General features: G+C 50.8%; 1 protein-coding gene across 11 annotated transcripts in view; it reads right to left on the bottom strand.

Moving 5' to 3' along the window:
- Ppfia1 (PTPRF interacting protein alpha 1) overlaps positions 1–19,457 on the bottom strand; it is a 115,297-nt gene that overhangs the window by 6,143 nt on the left and 89,697 nt on the right. For 5 of the 11 annotated variants that reach the window (XM_048807825.1, XM_048807822.1, XM_048807824.1 and 2 more), the window contains 7 exons: positions 10,037–10,118; positions 9,739–9,939; positions 7,495–7,557; positions 6,990–7,016; positions 2,055–2,230; positions 1,878–1,975; positions 186–361 (listed from right to left, as the gene is read on the bottom strand). In XM_048807825.1, the coding sequence (XP_048663782.1) occupies positions 186–361; positions 1,878–1,975; positions 2,055–2,230; positions 6,990–7,016; positions 7,495–7,557; positions 9,739–9,939; positions 10,037–10,118 (823 nt within the window). The remainder of the gene's footprint in view (positions 1–185; positions 362–1,877; positions 1,976–2,054; positions 2,231–6,989; positions 7,017–7,494; positions 7,558–9,738; positions 9,940–10,036; positions 10,119–19,457) is intronic. The other 6 variants (XM_048807827.1, XM_015503298.2, XM_015503301.2 and 3 more) reach the window with 2 other exon arrangements.

Below are 19,457 nucleotides of genomic sequence, written 5' to 3'. Positions count from 1 at the left end.
GCTTGCATCAGAAAATGGAAGGATGAGAAACAAAAATATTAATAAAGCATCTGCTGATTTTGAACCACTGGGTGAGGGATAGTGATAGGAGAGAGAGAGCACTAGTGGCTGAGGTCACCTTCTTCTCCACCATGAACAACTGAACACTGCCTGAGTGGGTGGGGCGTGGCCAGGGCCTGGCATACCTGGGGGTTCTGGGTTGGGATCTGCAACAACAGTGCCAGTGCGTTGAAATCAAAGGTCTCATCCAAAGCAAGAAGTGCCCCGTGAACGCCGCTCTCTATGAGATTGTTTGCATATTCTTTAAGACCAATTGACAAGATCCAGCGAATCACTCGATCGTTGCTCCAAACAAGCACATCTGCAAAAGAGTAACCCTGTGACTATGGCTTCAGAGAGCCTCTTCACCACACCCCTGAAACGCTGAGGACTGCCACGCCTGGCACTGAGACTCCCCAGGAGAGGGCTCCCGTCGGAGCTCTTCTTGAGCACAACAGGAAGAAGCTCCTTCTGCAGATCAGAGCGAGGCCAGACAGCACAGGCCCCAGCATGGACCAACGTTTCACACACAGACCCCCAGCCCTATGACCCCCTGGACACCTCACCCACTTCAGCACAAACAGCTTCTGGACTAGAAGTTTCCACTCATGGTAAATATCCTAAACATTTTTCCCACTTTAAAGAGAGAGACATAAAGACACCACCCAGCATCTTAAAGACTTTGGACAGCTTGTGCAAATCAAATTACAAAATCTGCTCGATTAGAAATCCACTCAGATGCTCACCAACCACTTCCAAAGGCCGTTCTTGTTAACTGTGAAGGGATGCAGAAGGGACACAAAGAACACAGCAGAGGACTGTGTCCGCTTCTCGCCACCTGGATACAAGGCTGCGCGTACCTGTCGGTGCCAACGCCAACCTGTGGTCTTTCCCAAGACTTGTGCTGACACAACTGTGAGCAAGTGGCATCCAAATGGCCTCCTCCAACTGCACTTTAGCTTCTCTCTCAGGGAGAACCAGGGATGCACAAGGCCGTTGCAGGGCCGCAGAGATGGCATGGAGGCCTAGAGCAGTGCGGGGGCTGCCGCTCTCCAGGGTGGCTGGCTCCCTCCCACCACCACTGCTGGGATCAGTGGCCTCCTGGCTCCACGGGCAGTCAGGGCCTCCTGGGCTACAGCCCGTTTCCGGCTGATGGACCTGACTCCTTTCCCCGACAGGCTGAAGGCTGCTCAGGGCCTCATGCTCTGTGGGAGCAGAGCTGCAGGTGCAGTTGGTGCTTCTGCATGTGGCCCTGGGCGAACCCCAGAGCACTGGTGCCTCACACTTCACCCCAGTGACGCAGCACGGGGTGGGGTGGGGGGACAGCACTGCTGAGCAGCAGCACATTTGGCATAGGCAATAGGAGGAAAACTAGCTGGGTGCGGTGGCGCACGCCTCTGATTCCAGCGACTCAGGAGGCTAAGGCAGGAGGATGGCAAATTCAAGGCTAGTCTCAGCAACTTAGCAAGACCCTGTCTCAAAATAATAGAATAAGAAGGACCGGGGATGTGGCTCGGACCTCTGAAGTCCCAGGAGAAAAGCAGCCCCAGGTATGTGGCTCAGACTCATGCAGGCACCAGTGCTCTCCAGGGACTGGCATTCGCCATTCTCTCCTGGGTGAGGCCGGCACAGCCGTCTCCACCTGAAGCCTTCCCTGCCCTCCTCTGGGTGCTGGAGATGGCGCCCAGGGCCTGGAGCATGCTTGGCCAGAGCCTGCTGCTGAGCCCCAGTCTTTTTTTTAAGTTCTTGCCCTTGATTTTTTTCATCACTGAGGCTGCTGTATGGGCCACAGGGGTATCCAAGCCCATACACTTCATCCTCTGGGCACAAATACTCACCTTTTATTTCATTCTGACTTTCCTCCCTCTTCCTCTCCAGTTCTTTCCGGTCATAATTCAATCTTCGCAGGCACATGATTCCACACTGGAAGCTGTTCCTAGTAACCAACAACAGCAGAGATCAGGAGACAGTGGCCGTCAAGTCTGGGCTGGGAGTGGGCCCGTGGTGCCGCTTACCTGTGAAAGCTGTCTACCATCTTCAGCTGCCCCCGCAGGTCCTTCTTGGTCAGGTGGTCCAGCATCCTGGCATCCACCAGGCACTCCATGAAGTAGCTGCGGTACTGAGGGAGGCCCAGGCTGGGCAGCCACTCGTTGCCGATCCACTCGTGGTTCATGTCCCCATATGCGAGCGTCTGTTCATAACGAGTGGATGATAGGAGGTTGGATTTCTCACTGCTACATATTCTTGAAAGCTAAACTAAGGGCAAAACTGCTCTATAATTTCTAAATAACTTGACGTGTTCCCACATTTAAAATATGCTAGTAAAATTTCATACAAAAATTAAAAATTTAACTCATTTATAATAAAAATTTAACTTCTTTACCAAATCACACTAAAATGGTGACGGCCTAGCAGTGTCCCCTGAGCAGCTGCCCTACAGCAGCCCCATGGGGCAGAGGTAACGACTCATGAACAAGCTTGAAGAACAGCAGCCCTGCTCGCTAGGACACCTCGGGCGGGCAGCGGGCTTTGGTCTTGGTGGAAACTGAACCCTGCATCCTTGGCCCTTTTTCTTTTCCATTTTGGGGCAGAGCCTTACTATGTTGCCCAGCTGGCCCTGAACTTTCGATCCTGTGTCTCCCTCCCCGATGGCAGTGCCACCACCCCTGCTTGGTTCTAGCTTTATTTTTCAACCCTTTTCTTTCCTAAGCAAAACATCTGTGTATTTCAAAATCCGGAGAAGTAAGTGTAAAAATAGTTTTAAGGGGCTGGGTTGTGGCTCATGCTCATCTCTCGTGTGAGGCCCTGGGTTCCATCCTCAGCACTACATAAAAATAAATAAAATAAAGGTATTGTGTCCAACTGCAGCTAAAAAGTAAAAAATAGTTTTAAAAAAGAAATAAACCAATAACTAACAGGACTGAACGGGACAAATACACCATTATAGTCAGAAGACATCGACACTCTTCTCTCAATCACTGGTTGGAGAAGACGGTAACGGAAAGGAAGTGCTCCGAAGGACGCACATCACCCCCTGCTCTGGTCGCACCTCACAGAGCCCTCTCCTCTCCTCCTCCCCACGGTCCTTCCAAGCTGCTGGGCTTGAGTCGGGCAGCGGCATAAGCTCACTGGCTCCTCAGTGCCAAGGGATGAAGATACCAGACTGGCACAGCACAGCCCAGCCTGGAGCTGCTGGGCCCCAGCAACCTCTGCCCCACGGAGCAGCAGGGCGAGAGCTGTGTGACAGGCCCGGTGCAGCAGGAGCCCTCCTCAGATGGTGCTGGGGACTGAACCCTGGGCACGGGCATGCCGCGCAAGTGCCCACCACTGAGGTGCACTGCCTCTCACCATATTTAGAAGCAGGAATCACACAAAGGGTGTCCTCTGACCTTAATAAAATAAATCAGAATTCAACAGGTCAGATGCAGTGGTGCTGCTGCGGTGCCAGCCACCTGGAGGTGGAGGAAGGAGGCAGATAGCTAGAAACTGCCCAAATAGCTGAAAATTAACACTAAACAATCATGTAAGAATCCCTAACAAAATATTAGCAAGTCAATAAAATATTTAAAAAATAAGATATTTTGACTAATGGGGTTCATTATTCCAGGCACAAAGGTTAGTTCAACATTTGGAGGGCACAAAAAAAAAAAAAAAAATTCAATGAAGTTTACCCTACATGAAGAGATTGGATTGGAAAAGAAAACCATTCAGTGTGGTGGTGCGCGTGTGCAATCCTAGCAACTTGGGAGGCTGGGGCAGGAGGATGGCAAGTTCAAGACCAGCCTCAGCAACTGAGGCCCTGTCTCAAAATAAAAATAAAGAGGTGTAGCACAGCAAGGTAGGGATGACGGAGACTGCCCTGACCTGAGGCTAGGCAGCCACAGACGTCTACAGCTGGCCTCCTCCTCAGGGGAGCAGGGAGCAGGCACTGGCGCCCATCCTACCAGCTCTAAGTAGCGCTGCCCTGGAGGCCTGGCCACCGCACAGAGCAAGGAAAGAATGAGAGAGCACACTGCTGGGCAGAGACCAAGTCCTTACAGAGGACAGGACTCTAGGGTCAGGACAGGAAGGACCTACGAATCAGCTGTCAGAGCCGACACGCGCACTGAGCAGAGCTCCAGGGTGCGAGGCCAATGCGTGAGAGTGAACCGTATTTCTAGGCTGGGCATCATGGCTATCCCTTCAGGGCCAGCAACTTGGGAGGCGGAGACAGAAGGATCCCAAGTTCAAGTCCCACCTGGGCAACTATGTGAGACCCTGTTTCAAGATAAAATAAAAAGGGCTGGGGATGTGGTTCAGTCATACAGTGGCTCGGGCGAGAGAGGGAAGGAGGGAAAGGAGAGAAGAAAGAGCGAGAGGGAAGTGTTTTTGAATACTAGCAGTGAAGTTGAAACTGAGGTTCTCACACATCATTTGTAATGGCATTCAACTCTGTAAAATTCTCAGATGAATCGAACGCGTGTGAGGTTTGTACAATGAAAAACAAACATAACTGCACATACACAGCAGGGAAAGCCCGGGTGCCCTCCAGCCAAGACCAGGTCACCTTCACAGCAACCCTGCAGGCGCACACACCACCACCACGTCCATCCAATGTGATATTTGTTCCAGTCAAGCTGGAAAGAGCGAATTCCAACAGGAAACAATGCTCCTCTGAACAACTGGGAGTGAGGTGACAGGCACACTGTGGTCTCACCACCAGTTCACTCTCTCCACCCTCCTCCTGGGCCTACTGCTCACAGCATGGAGGCTGGAGGCCGTCTTCTGCTCTACAGGCTATGTATTCTTGAATGGGCAGAAAAAGTAAAGAAAATGTCTACTACAGAATTGTAAAGCTGGGCCCACGCCTGCAATCCCAGAGACTCAGGAGGTTGAGGCAGGAAGATCACAAGTTTGAGGCCAGCCCCTGCAACTCAGCAAGACCTTGTCTCCAAAAAAAAAAAAACAAAAAACAAAAAACAAAAAAAACCAAAAACAAACCAAGCTGGGCACAGTGGTGCACACCTGTAATCCCAGCAGCTCAGGAGGCTGAGGCAGGAGGATTGCGGGTTCAAAGGCAGCCTCAGCAACAGCAAGGTATTAAGCAACCCAGTGAGACCCTGTCTCTAAATAAAATTCAAAATGGGGCTGGGGATGTGGCTCAGTGGTCAAGCGCCCCTGAGTTCAAACCCTGGTACCCCAAAATAAACAAACAAACCAACCAACCAAAACATCAAACCATGGCAATACATGGAAGCAGAACCCGCAGGAGCCACGGTCTCTGGTCTCGTAGCACATACTCTTCACAGTCTGCATGGCTGTACTGGAACTGCCGGCAGCAAGAAGGGGCTCACGTCAGAGCACCCCCACACAGTGTGCACTCACACCCTCAGGCCCAGCTGTGCTCAGCGAGATGGAGCTCTGTGCTGGTCCTGCTCATGGAGGCTCCTGGCAGCTGGCAGTGTCCACACAGCAGCACTCTCCTATCTGTTAAGTGCAAGCGCCTCGGTTCTTCCTCCCTGAGGGTCCAGGGGCAGTTTACATCTCCTCTTGGCTAAGAGCTGATGATGCCTGTAATCCCAGTGACTCAGGAGGCTGAGGTAGGAGGATTGCAAGTTGGAGGCCGGTCTCAGCAACTTAGTGAGACCCTGTCTCAAAATAAAAAATAAAAAGGGCAGGGACACAGCTCAGTGGTAGAGCACCCCTGGGTATAATCCCCAGCACCCAAACGAAACAGAACAAGCAGCTGCCACTGCAGGGCAGCAGGGAGAGCAGGCTGTGTGCCTGCCCTGGCCTGGAGTAAAGTGACACCAGCAGAGGCCAGCCACAGCATGGTGGGCCACCCTGCACCTGCACAGTCCCTAGTCATGGTTCCATGGCCAAGGGTACGTGTCAAGCTATTTAATGTCTCCTGCATGTCTCTGATGCTGGCAATTTCACATTCAACTGCTGATAGTGTTCAGTGTCATCCCGTAAAATGCCCTGAAATTTAAGCAATTAAGAAATGAGTCCTATTTAATCCACTGATAGTCCTTATTGGTCCCACAAAAGGCCTAAATGATAATTAATGAGGTTATGCCTGGAGGGAGCCACAGACCCCTAGCCCGGGGTGGTGAAACCCAGCGTCCACAGCCACTCCTCCTTGGTGTAAGAGGGACGAAAGGTGGGATAGCGGGGTGCTCTTCTCCTACCTCCCTCTTTCCACGTCCATCTATACACACGTACATGCACACTGCAGATGGAACCCGCGGGTGCTCAACCACTGAGCTACATCCCAGCCCTCTTTATTTTTTATTTTGAGACAAGGTCTCGCTAGTTGCCCAGGCTGGCCGGGAACTCGCTATCCTCCTGCCTCAGCCTCCCGAGTCACTGGGACGACAGGCATGGCTGGAGCATCCAGCGTCACTGGTTATATTTCAAAAGTACCAGAGGAGGAAACAGCTCGCGCTCATTTCTATTCCTTTTTTTTGGTACTGCAGATCAAATCCAGGACCTTGCCAACGCTAGGCAAGTATTCTTCCACTGAGCTACACCCCCAGACCAAGAGGCTTTATTTCTGAGATCATCAATAAAATCTTTAAACCTACAGTGTTAGGATATTCTTAGTGAAATGCCAACAGAGAGGAGGAGGCACCTTGCCAGCGCTGGAGTTTTGTACTGTGTCCCATGGTTTCTTGCCAGTTGGTCTGACTAGCGCTACCCCGGATGGAGCTAGGTGTGCACAACCTCAGGAGCCACCTGCAGGGCTGAGTGTGAAAGATCCCAGGTTCAGCTTCCACGGCTCCTCAGGAGGGACATTCAAAATTGTCCATGAGACGCACTCTTTAATCCTATGCTTCACTTGATTAATGTTTTCAGATCATTAAAAACACTACTAGTTGATGAGGACGCTAAGACCCCTGGAAAAGCACACTGTACGCGTTTTCGTACTCCAACACAGAGCGAAGAAGGTATCATAGAAAAGCTCCAACCTGAGCCCAGCTTCCCTCCTCGTCTTCCTGACGTCACGTGGTTGGGAATGCAAAAGAACATGACCATTAGTAGAGGTGAGCCGCGTCAGCTCTGCAGGGCGGGTGCAGCACGAGGGAGCACACGTCCACAGCACCACACATCATGCAGCACGCACCACCAACACCAGCCATGCAGGGAGCAGACTCTCATGCACCACAGCTGTCAAAGGAGCAAGCTGGGGTCAGACGATCCACGGTGCTAAACTGCAGTCTCTCCAAATGCAGAGAGAAATTACAATCACTCCAAGCAGAGTGAGGCTACCAGCTTTAAGTTCCAGAAAAAAAATCTAAAACAAAGCACAAAATTCTACTTTACACGTTTAACTAATAACCTAAGAGGAATACTTATCTGAAACAATTAAATACAAAATAAATTTGATAGTTTTAGTTTTCAACAAAAAGGCAAAAATCAGCTGGACTCAGCGGCAAGCGCACCATGGGGTGTGAGCTGCAGGGTGTGACTGACCGTGTGTGGCGTGGCAGCAAGGGTCTCCATCTCCTCGTGTGTCAACCAGACATTTCCTGTGGTCTGAGGCGACCCAGTGCACCAGCCACGTCCAGGGCAGGGGGAAGCGTGATAAAGAGGAGAGGCACACACATAAGCCACAGGCAGAGAAGGGGCCGAGCAGGGGCTCCTGGCATAGCTCCAGCTCAGAAGCCCACAGAAGTTTGGCAGGACACACATCCAAGCTCCTCCCACTGAGGAATGACCACACTCTGCCCCACGTGGTCAGCAACACTATGCAGCACAGGATTTCCTGAGCTTGGATGCCAGCACCTCCCCCCACAGTACCCAAATACAGGCAAAGGAAGACCCACTTGCCACTTCTGGCGAGTCTGAAGTCCCCTAGTGACGACTGACTCAAGGTACTCACAACAGTCTTCCCACGCAGACTGTATGCTGGGTGTGCAAGGCCCTGGGTTTGACCCCAGAACCCCAAAAGAAACCCTACACCAGGGGCTAGGACTGTGGCTCACTGGTAGAGTGCTTGCCTAGCATGCATAAGGCACTGGGTTTGATCCTCAGCACCACATAAAAATAACTAAGTAAATAAAGGTATTGTTAAAAAATAAATAAATAATATTTAAAAAAAAAAGAAAAAGAAAAAGAAAGGAAACCCTACACCAACCTCCACCCACCAAAAAACGTAAGTGCCACGTAGATACAGTTAACAAGGGACAACAGAGCGGGAGGCTGTGCTGCAGCTCTCCCAAGGCTCCTCGCTGCAAGGGCTCACAGCTGCTCTCAGCCCAATGGCTGAAGCCAGAGGGAGCCAAGGGGCCAGGGTGGGCACTACGAGGCGCAGGGCATCAGGCTAGCTGGAGGCCACGCTGCAGGCCCTCTGAGTACCTCAGGGCCACTTCTGGGCTGGCGCTGGCAGTGCAGTCTGCCTGCTGTGCACTCTAGTCCCTGTTCCTGAGTACAAGCTGACTTGATCTGGTCAGAGTGCTCCCCCAGGACGAGCACTCTCAGCCATGAGCAAGAACAAGCCTCCTTAGCTCATTTCCAAAGGTCTTTGATTTTAAAAAAGGCAGAGACAAGTAAAAGTATCTCAACATTTTTCTGTAAAGGAACTGTGGCCTCAAGTCAGGCTGGGGCGAGAAGTCTGCTCATCAGAAGTCTGGCTCCTGGGCTCTGGGCAGGGGTCCTCTCTCCAGGGTAGGCTAAAGTAGAGGGCAGGGCAGCCCTGTGCCACATCTCAACTCTGCCAATCAGGAGGCGGCCCCCGAACCCAACAACCATCCATGCTCTCCGCAGAATGGCTTCTCACCTCCTCAACCAGGGGGTCGCTGCTTGGGGACTCTGCTTGTACCCCCCCACCACATGAGCAGCAATCACGGCGGTCAGACACCCACAGGCCACGACCTGTACTGGGCCCTGAGCGCTGGCCCCAGCCACAGGGGAAAACACTTGTAGGCCAAGAGCCAGAATGACAGGGTGGGGATGCCCTCGCTGCCTCTTAGCTGCCATGGGAGAAAGCAGGGAGTGAAGAATTCTGGGAGACAGTCTGTGGAGGGTCAGCCCACTCTCAGTCACGCATGCGCTGGGGTCAGTGGCGGCCTGCGGAGCCAGGAAGTGCCAGGGCGCCACAGCAACCCGGCAGCACTCCAGGCCTGCTGCTCCCACACAGGGCACGGGGGGGGGGGAGGATACGAGGATGAGGGGGCCAATCCTTCTGCACGCGCACAGCACCAGTCCACGGCTAGCCCTCCACCCGCAGGGCAGGAGCTCGGGGGCACAGCCCAGGATTACTGGGTACTGCCCTATGTGCGTTCTCTGATGACACCTTAGAACGCTCACACCCACCATGTGCTTTTCACAAATGTCCTTTTGTACAGTGCAAACGCTGATCATTTACTTTCCACTATGGAATAGAAAATGAAATTCCAAGTTTTATATAAAGCATGTACTTAAAATGCTAATTTTTTTTCCCTCCCCAAAAGCCCTTAGACTGATTCAATTTTGATAGATTCATATTTGTTTATTTTTAAACGAGGCCTTTCTAGCTGTGCTTTCACAAAAACATTTGGTCAAGTTCCTTTGGACCACTCAGCTCCCCAATGGCAATCTCTGGGGTATTTCAACACTGCAACTCTGAATCAGAGCCACCCTGGGTAGTGTGCTTATTAACTGGAAAGCACCTCTGAGGTCAGGGTTCCTTCTCCCCGGAGAACAGGAGGACCCTCCCTTGAACCCCGCTAAACGCACCGTTCTCGACGTGGGAGGGGCAGATGGGCTGGTCAGCGACATGATCTCCTGGATGGCCAGCCGCAGCTTCAACCTGTGCAGGGGGTTGCTGATGCCAATCTCCCGCTGGATCTCGGTGTCGGACAGGGCTGACATGATGGCCCCGCTTTTCACGTTTGCTCGGCAGGCAGCCACGTACCAGGCGGGCATCCCAACCCAGAGCTGGAGACAGAGTGGGCAAGGCAGAGCGTTAATGCAGGGGATGAGCACCACAGCTGCCCCTGCCTGGGACAGGCCCTCGGCTCCACTCCCAGCGCACCTCCAGCCACACGACCACCGTCGGTCCGTCCCACTGCGCGAATGGTAAGCCTTGCCGCCGGGCCTCCTCCAGCAACTCATGCCTGCGAACAGAACAAGGAGACACTGAGGACAGACTGGCACCATCAGCACCCATGTGAACGAACTGCCAAGTGCCCTCTCTGAGCACTTCAAAGGGGCAGCAGCAGACATTCTCATTCCCCTCAGTCCCCCGCAGCCTGATGCTATCAGCAACATCCACCCAGCCAGCTGCACGTGCCACCGAGGACACCGGGGCGAGGAACAGCAGGCGACCCCTGATTCCATGGAGCCACCGTCTCCTCAGTGGGCAGGGGCTTTCACTGCAGTCCTCACATCCACTTATCCATTCTCTAAACAGTGAAGAAAAATGTCTACGAAGAGGAAACCACGCTTGGTGAAGAGTCTTAGAAATGGAGAACACCACAGATTTTAACACTAAAAACGTTGCGATCTAAAGCAAGTGAGCGATGACGCCGGTTTTCCTGCACACTGCCATTCGGCTCTGCAGCCTTGGCCAGAGTGTGTCCCTGGGTGGTTCTGGTTTGGCCCGTAGGCTTCCTCTCCAGAACTCAGGACAGGGTGACATGAGGAGGCATGTGGGGTGGTGGGACTGTGTCATGACTCGCCATGCTGCCATCTTCAAGTGACATGTCTACACTGGAGCTAGTACTCTAGAAGCACAAAGAAACCCCTCTGACTTCATGTGGTCACCTACACTGACACTTAGAAACAGGCCAGCCGAGAGGAGGGGCCCCTGTGTGGGCTTGCCATCAGGACACTCCCGAGTCGGCTTTCTCCCTTTAATTTGGTGCCAGGGATGGAGCCCATGGCCATGCACGAGCTCTACCACTGAGCCACGGTGTCCTCCTTGACTTACTTTCATATTTTTTTGGTACTGGGGATTGAAGCCAGGGGTGCGTGATTCATCCCTGAGCTGCATCCCCCGACCCTTTTAATGTGTGGGGTTTTTAAAATATTTTTTAGTTATAGCTGCACACAATACCTTTATTTATTTATTTTTATGTGATGCTGAGGATTGAACCCAGGGCCTCGCACATGCTAGGCAAGTGCTCTACCGCTGAGCCACAACTCCAGCCCCCTTTTAATGTTTTATTTCATGACAGGGTCTCACTGAGTTGCTGAAGCTGGCCTTGAACATGTGATCCTCCTGCCTCAGCCTCCAGAGTTGCTGGGATTACAGGCATGTGCCACTGCAGTGGGCTCAAGTCATTTTTAAATTCCTAGGTTACCTTTAGTCAGCTATCTTTCTGCAATAATATGTGCAGAATATTTCATAAACTATTTTATTGCTAAAGATAAACACTGGCCTGTCAATAACCTTCAACAGTCATGGCCTTTTCTTCCACCCTAGAGGCACAATCACAGTTTACCTTCCTGAGACGCTGCAGCGGAAATTTAAAAAAAAGAGTTCCTGAGGTCACCAGTAGGCTTCTGGGGATAATAGGCGTTAAATTAGCTAACAGTGATTATACCAAGAAAGCAGTGAGTGTTTGATCTCAGGTAGACTAACAAACACCAAGGTTTCTGAACTGAAACAAGAGAGCCATTCATGAACAGAGGAAACCAAGGCCAGTAGACGAGTGGCGCGCTGGACAGGAGGGCGCACTGGACAGGAGGGCGTGGAGGCCCCAGGAGCCAATCTGGCAGCAGCGAGGGGAGGAGTCCTGCGTAGGCAACCTCCTCAGGACAGCGGCTACGACCTAATTAATGGCTCGGGGAAGCCACACTGCACAGTGCAGATCACTCTTGGGTGAGCCTCCCTGGGGTCACTCCCTGGGAGGTGTCCTTCATGACGTGGACTAAATAGGTCACACGCCTTTGGCACTTTGCCAGTGACTTTGATGAGACAGCAGGTGGCAGAGTAGTCCCCAGCCCTGGGGCCAGGCATGCGCTGCTCTAGGCAATGACTACGGCACCCTGCGACAGCCCCTCTGGGCTTCAGGGACCAGGATCAAGGAGAGGGTGCAGATCTGGGAAGGAGAAGGCAGTGGAGGTAGGACACTGCACACCACGGTCCCAGACATTAGGAACAGGTGGAACCAACCCAGAGGGGTGCTGGCCCAGGCCTCTGGCCATCCTGGCTGCCTCTCCTACTGGGCTTCCCTGAACCAAACTGGCACCTGACCTGTGCTACCACCCCAGGTGGAAACACCAGAGCTCCAATTTTCTCGGGGAGAAGGCCCGTGTTGAAGGGCACTGGCACGGCCAGCCCACTCCTCCCTGTGGTGCTGGTGGTATCAACCACTTCCCTGCTTTGCAGTGGACCTTGGAGCTAGGCAGCTGTGTCTCTTGCTGCTAAGCGTGGCCCAACACAGGCAGCGACTTTTCCAAAATGGTGACTTGTACAGGCTGAACAGCTACATAGAGCACATAGAGCACACCCATTTACTTGACTTCCCATCTAGGTAAGGGCACCCGTCTATGCACGCCATCACGTGTCAACAACCAAACTACCCATTTTCTCTACCACAATTACAAAAATAAGTATGACAGATATTGTTCCTTTATCTTTTAAGTATCGGGGATCAAACCCAGGGATATTCTTCCACTGAGCCACACCCTCAGCCATTTTCTATTTTTATCTTGAGAGAGGGTCTCACTAAGTTGGTGAGGATGCCTTGAACTTGCGCTCCTCCTGCTTCACCTTCCTGAGTTACTGGAGTATAGGTGAGTGCCACCATGCCTGGCATTATGATCAATATTCAACTCTTCTTTTACTGCTCAGTTTTCAAGAAAACAAGAACTCTTCTGGCCATTAGACCCAAAGCTTGGAACACAGTAACAGGACTCTTTCTAGAGTGCCCAGCTCTCTCTGCACCTCAGGCCCAGAGCACCCAATTCTGCTCTAAAAAAACTCAGTAATTTGCCACTGTTCCAGGGTGGTGACAAGAGGTGCTACTACTGGCCCCATTCTGTGGCCCCAGAACAAAGTGCCGGAGCTTTTGTGCACTGGTTCTTGGAGCCATTGCTTCCTTCCGGAACAGTGAGATCCTGCATCCCCCGCTTTCTGCGCTCAACACAGGACTCGCGCCAGGGCCCTCTGCACCAGGTGATGAGTGCCAGGCTGCCAGGCCCCATGGCACATGGCCAGGGATATAGGGATCCTTCTCTTGAGATCCAGCCTCTCTGTCAGGATCACATCCTGGCCCCGAGGCTGAATTTTAAAGTAAGTGCTCTAATGCAGCCCGACAGGACCTCCTGCTTGACAATGAGAGCTAGAGGGCTGGGGGGCAGCTCAGTGGTAGGCACTCACCTCCCACGCACCAGCCTGGGCTCAGTGTCCTATGGTGCTAAGAAACATTAAGACAAAAGTACACCTACAGTCGGAGGAGACAGATATTTTAGAAATATGCTAAATTCTACGGGGAACAGACCATGTAAAAAAGAAAGACCGTATCATTTTTGGATAATAACACACATTTTGTAATTTGGGCATAAGCCAAATGGCAAAACTGTGTCAAGAAGCCTGGGTGGGCTGCATGCTACATGCTGAGCTCCCACTCTGGGACACACCCTTCCCAACAGGTGCTCTGCACAAAGGCTAGATATTCTCTCAGAGGCAGCTCTTGGTGTGACAGGCACTTCCATGGGCACCACAGCACCCGGGAAGAGATGGAGGCAATGCTCAGCTGACAGGAGACACCTCTGGGGAAACTCAGCTGGAGCCTGAGCCTGGCGACCACCAATGCCCACACCATGCAACCTGGAGCAGGGGACTTACGATCGGTGAGCACACTACAGTGCCACAGAAAAGCAGGAAGGGCACCTCAAGACCGGGTCTTGGTGATGCTACACGGGGATTTCTGGAAGCTGTGCACACAGCCAGATGAGCACCTCGAGTGCCCATTCTGCCTGAGCTCTGCGAGCGTCTCGGGCGGCATGGGATGAGCTCACCAGCAAGTCCCAAGTGTCCTTGGAATGACCTGAGAAAGCAGCAGCAGCAGCATGCTGGTTCAGCAGGGAGAAGCAGGTCCCAGGGTCGAGCCACTCCTAACAAGAAGCGCTTCTGAGAAGCTACTTTAATTTTAAAAACCAGTGGCAACAAAGTGTTAAACTATATCCTCTATCACACCTATCTCTGGATAACAAATATTGTCCACCTTCATAAAGAGAGCAGATCCCCTAAAATCCACTTCATCTCAGTCTACCAACAGAAACACAATGGCCCGCGTAGTCAGATGAGCAGCCCCGGCTCTTTGAAATTCTGTTATCTTGATGGGATGTTTCAGAACTTACACAGATGCCGTGTGCCTAACCACAGGACACAAAGAAAGTCACTCTCAGACACACTGCCATAGGCACACCACCACAGAGCCTGGCATCCAGGGGGAGTGGCACAGATCTGAAGAGCATAGCTCCAGAGAAAGTGGCCTGCCCACCATCATGCACACCCGCGTGACTACACACTCCTGGTGTGGAAGGGAATGTGAGAAACAGGAAGTCTGGCGGCCCACTGTAGAACACAGCACTCAGCCTTAACTGGATCCAGCTGAGCCATTTTAATACAGCCCTTCCCTTTGCCTGCCCCAATTTTAAAATTAGCCTCTTGTGCAGACTGTAACCCTGAACTCCCCAAGTGAAGGTGAAGCCCAGGTGTGCTTGCTGGCCAGGTTCCACGCAGCCCTCCTGGCAGGGGTGAAGGCTTGTCCACCACTGCTGAGCACAGGTTGATCCCTGGGGCGCCCTGCTATTTTTCACCATTCTGGGCCCAGTGTGGAGCTCCATGTGCGCAGGGGTCCTGGCACTCCTCCCTAGAGGAAGGCCTTGTTCCTGTGGCTTTGGAGCAGGGGAGGAAACTGATCCCTCGGGCTGGCAAGGGACCCTAATCCAAAGTGGAGTGGCAATGCAGGAGGGCCCAAGCAAGCAAGCACCACTGTGACCAGGTGACACTGTGACCAGACCACGGTGGGAATAGCTGCTCTTAGCTGGAGAGAGAAGCACAACCTTGGTGGCTGGGACATCCAGGGAACAAAATGCGAGGTGCAAGAAATTCCCCATCCAGGGTGTGTACAAAGACCCTCCAGTGGCGGGGAGTGGGGGCTGAGGACACAAGGGAAATTTAATTACAGAAACCTATAAAAAATGGAGAATAAAAACTCTAAGCGTAGTGTCAGGGAAGAATAATGGAAAGCTTCCATATGCACAGTGGGGACAGTGGGAGTGCCACATTCATGAACACAGTGCCAAGCAGCTCAGAGGTCAATGAGCCCTCATGTAGGAGTGGAGCAGATGCCTTTCTGCTCACTTGACTTACACACAGCTTTAACAGAAAGGGTCAACTTACGTCAGTAAGAATAAAGATGTCTTGGAAACTAGTAACCCTCATGGTTTTCTAGGTGGCCATCCAATTGCTGGTGAACAATGACAGTCAGTGGTCAATAATCTGAAGTGATGGGCCACAACTGAGGTCGGGCTCAAGAGCAGAGACCACACCAGGAGGCTGACCAGTGGAAGTACTAATGGGCACCATCAAGGCCTTTTTCAATGCAGATGACCATGAGGCCCACCTGTGGGAACACTCCAGCCAGCTCTGGTGGGGTGGGGTGGGGGTGAAGTGGAGATGAGCCCAGATGGGAGGTGTAGGAAGGATTTAAACGCAGCCTAAAGGACACCACCACAGCCTTGACCCCTTTTCAATGCCTGTGTAAATCTATTTTGAGCCATGCTCACACCCCAAAACCATATCAGCCCCTAAGCTTGCACACCAACATGGGTGGTTCTTCTTTTTCTTTATTTCCTGGTATCAAGGCCCCCTCCCACGTGGCAGGAGTTTTCTCTCTTCTTCCTACTCCACCTACTATTCCCTTCTGTTATTGTCAACATCAACAAGGAGCAACTAATGCAGCCAAAGCAAGAGTCTACGTCAGGCCTCAAGGGGTGGTCACCTACAACTCCGAAGTCCACAGCAGATCGAGGGAAGCCTCGTCCCCTTGTCTTCTGGATGGTGACCTTCCACCTGGCACAAGCACTCAGACCCGGATGCCTTGACCTTCAAACCCTGGGGAAAGGCCTAAACGTTCCATACCCAATTCCAGCCCAAATGCCAATTGGAGGACAGGGAGAGATGGCTTTTGAGGGAAGCACAAAGTCCACCTCCATCTTACAGCTAGACTCGCACGAGCCAGCCTCAGCAGTGCAGTGAAGTGAGATAAGTCTCCAAGTGAAAATGAAAAGGGCTGGGAGTGTGGCTACCAAAAAAAGTAAAGCTTGTGAGAGTACTTACCAAGTTGGTGCTCTCCAGACTAAGACCGTCTGTGGCAATGACCTCCTTCAGATTTATATAAGAGTATCAAATTTGGTTGGAATTTATTTATATAATTTCATGTTCTTTAACTGGATAAAGGTAACCTGTTATCAAGTTATATATGAATTTTTGTGTTACTCTTTACACTGCGATGGGAATTTATTTATTTATTTTGTGTGTGTGTGTGGTGTTGAGGACTGAACCCAGTTGCACTCTACCAACTGAGCTATGTCCCCAGCCCTAAATGGATTTTTGAAAGGTAATAAGAAGGACCTGACTTCTAAAACATAGAAGCATTTTGCCACTTTTCCCACAAAAATAAAATTAGAAGCTGTCTTAGTTTCTGATTCATGTTTTAGATGTAATCTTTTGTGATTTGTCAAGAGCCCCACCTGACCTGAGATGAGGCTCTGCCTCGCACCCTGCCCTGTGTCAGGAGGGTTCCATGTAAAGAGGCTAGACTTATTGAAAGAAAGATCACTGAAAGAAAGATCACTGTGATTTCTAAATAACCAAGGGATACAATACAAAACTAAGTTAAAGGGTTAGGAAAATTATAAAAGGTATGTGAGGTTTTAAGATAAGGGAGTGTTAAAACAAAGTAAAATTTGTAAAGGGTCTCATATGTGATTGAGTTGATAAATCTATATGTCGTTGTGGAGACAAAATAGATACCAAAGCTATATCACTGTTATTACAGAAATTATGTTTCTTGGTTTAAAGCTATTATACAAACTGAGTATATTTTTCTGTCTTGTTAATTTCATTTTGTACTTTCCTTATAGAACTTTATAACTTTTAGATGTCAGTGGTTTGAAACAGGTTCTCCTAAGAGATCGACCTGAGTTAATTCAAGATAATAAGCCATCACATATAGGACAGAGCAGAACATAAGGCTGATCTCCCTTACGAACCCTAGTCCCAGTTAGATGGAACAGACAACTACAAGATCACAGACACTAAAGTCAATGGTGAGACTGACCTGCTGGATGTCTAAGACCCAAACTTGGGAACCAAAGGCAAGGAAATAAAAGGCCAAGGAAAAAGTATCCAATATTTTGGCCCTTGCCCTCTGAGGTGAGCCAGGACCCAGGGAAAGATGGCACTCCTCTAAAGGGAGAATGCTATGACTCTGGTGAGTCACCTGACCTCTAGATCAAGAGGACCCTAAAGAATGGAGAGCCAACCAGTGGCTTCTGCAAAGAGGAGGGTCACTGGAGGGGGAAATGTCCCTGATTTCCAAGGGAAGCCATGTGTGGTCAGCAAGACCCTGATCCATCCTGGCAGATGGTACAATTGGTAGAGGAAAGGCTTAAGGAGCCTAGAGGCTTCTCACACGGTCCCAAGAGTCCTCCTGTGGAATCTCAGTTGAGCCTAAGAGTAGACAAGGACAAGGTCAGTGTTGACCAACTTGGTCTTGATCACTTGGGTATAACCAAAGCACATCCATCCATGGGCATTTAAAAGGAAAGACAATGGTTCTTTTAATATAACTGGAGATGTACATTTGTGTCAGTCCTCCCAAAAGTAAGTAAAACCTGGAAGTTTAAAGGAAGGGTTTTTAAATATGGGTGCTTAACAAATACCACAAAACGCTCTGTCAGAGTCACAGTCTGTTCTGAGTCAACTGGAGACCTATCTGTGTGTCCCCCACCCCCCGTATGGTTATTAGGAGCTGCTGCTTAGACTCCCCTTCTGGAGTCTGCAATTTATCACTGCCAGCCTGGAGACTTTGTTTGAATCAAAACCTGAAAGAGAAGCTTCAACTAGGCTGGAAAGGACCTTGGCAAGTACTCCTGATCAAAGATGGCTACCCAAACTGCTAGAAGGGGAGAGCTCATTACCATGGACGATTTCCACCTAAAAGTCTAGGATGGATGGCAACACCAAAGTATACAATGAAAATGAAATCAAGAGGTATAAAAAGGGCTGGGGATGTGGCTCAAGCGGTAGGGCGCTTGCCTGGCATGCCTGCGGCCCAGGGTTCGATCCTCAGCACCACATACAAACAAGGATGCTGTGTCTGCCGAAAACTAAAAAATAAATGTTGAAATTCTGACTCACACTCACTCTCTCTCTCTCTCTCTCTTTTTTTTTTTTTTAAAAAAAAAAAGAGGTATAAAAAGAGAAGGGGCTGGGTGCAGTTGGCACACATCTGTGATCCCGGAACTTCAGGAGGCTGAGGCAGGAGGATCACAAGTTCAAAGCCAGCCTCAGCATCTTAGGTCTGAAACAACTTAATAAGCCCGTCTCTAAATAAAAAGGGCTGCAGGGCACGTCGTGGTGCACACCTGTAATCCCAGGGGCTCAGGAGGCTGAGGTAGGAGATTGTGAGTTCAAAGCCAGCCTGAATAACGGCAAAGTGCTTAGCAACTCGGCAAGACCCTGTCTCTAAATAAAATACAAAATAGGGCTGGGGTTGTGGCTCAGTGGTCAAGCACCCTTGAGTTCAATCCCTGGTACCCAAAAAGGGGGAGGAGGCTGGGGATGTGGCTCAGTAGTTAAGCACCTCTGGGTTCAATCCCTGGTATAAAAGAAAAAAGAGAGACAGAGATGGGGGAGAGGAGGAGAGAGGTGGAGGGGTGAGGGGAACTGTGAGAAACAGAAAGTCCAGTGATCCATTTTCAGAATATAGTATTCAGCCTTAATTTAATCCAATAACCATTTTAATTACAGCCCTTCCCTTTGCCTGCCACAATTTTAAAATTAGCCAGTCACACATAGACTATAACCTGAACTCCTCCAACCAGGATGAAGGGCAGCGATGCACTAGGTTAGAGATATAAGCAGGTGGCATGCCACCCTGGTGCACCTGCTAGCCCTCTGGCAGGAGTCAAGATTCACCTTGCCTACCCACTTTTGAGCAAGAGCTTGATTTCTTGCGGCACCTTGATATTCCTAACTGTAAGCACACACTGGTGCAGATCAAGGCTGTCCTGAATCTAAGTGCTCAGACACACCTCTTGGGAATCACAGAATAAACTGAGACAACAGTGAAAACTTTGGGGAAACTTATATGATTTCCTGCATGTGGAACATGAGGGTGGGGTGAGGGCAGAGGGGGGATGGACAAGTGGCACCACCACAGACTTGCCGTTTTTATTACAGTAAGTAGGAAGATGTGAAATGAAACTCA

This window comes from Marmota marmota, unplaced genomic scaffold (assembly GCF_001458135.2).
Source record: "Marmota marmota marmota unplaced genomic scaffold, marMar, whole genome shotgun sequence".
In the NCBI taxonomy this organism is placed as follows: Eukaryota; Metazoa; Chordata; class Mammalia; order Rodentia; family Sciuridae; genus Marmota; species Marmota marmota.
The sequence above is the reverse complement of the archived record's forward strand: the minus strand, read 5'-3'. Positions and strand labels throughout refer to the sequence as shown.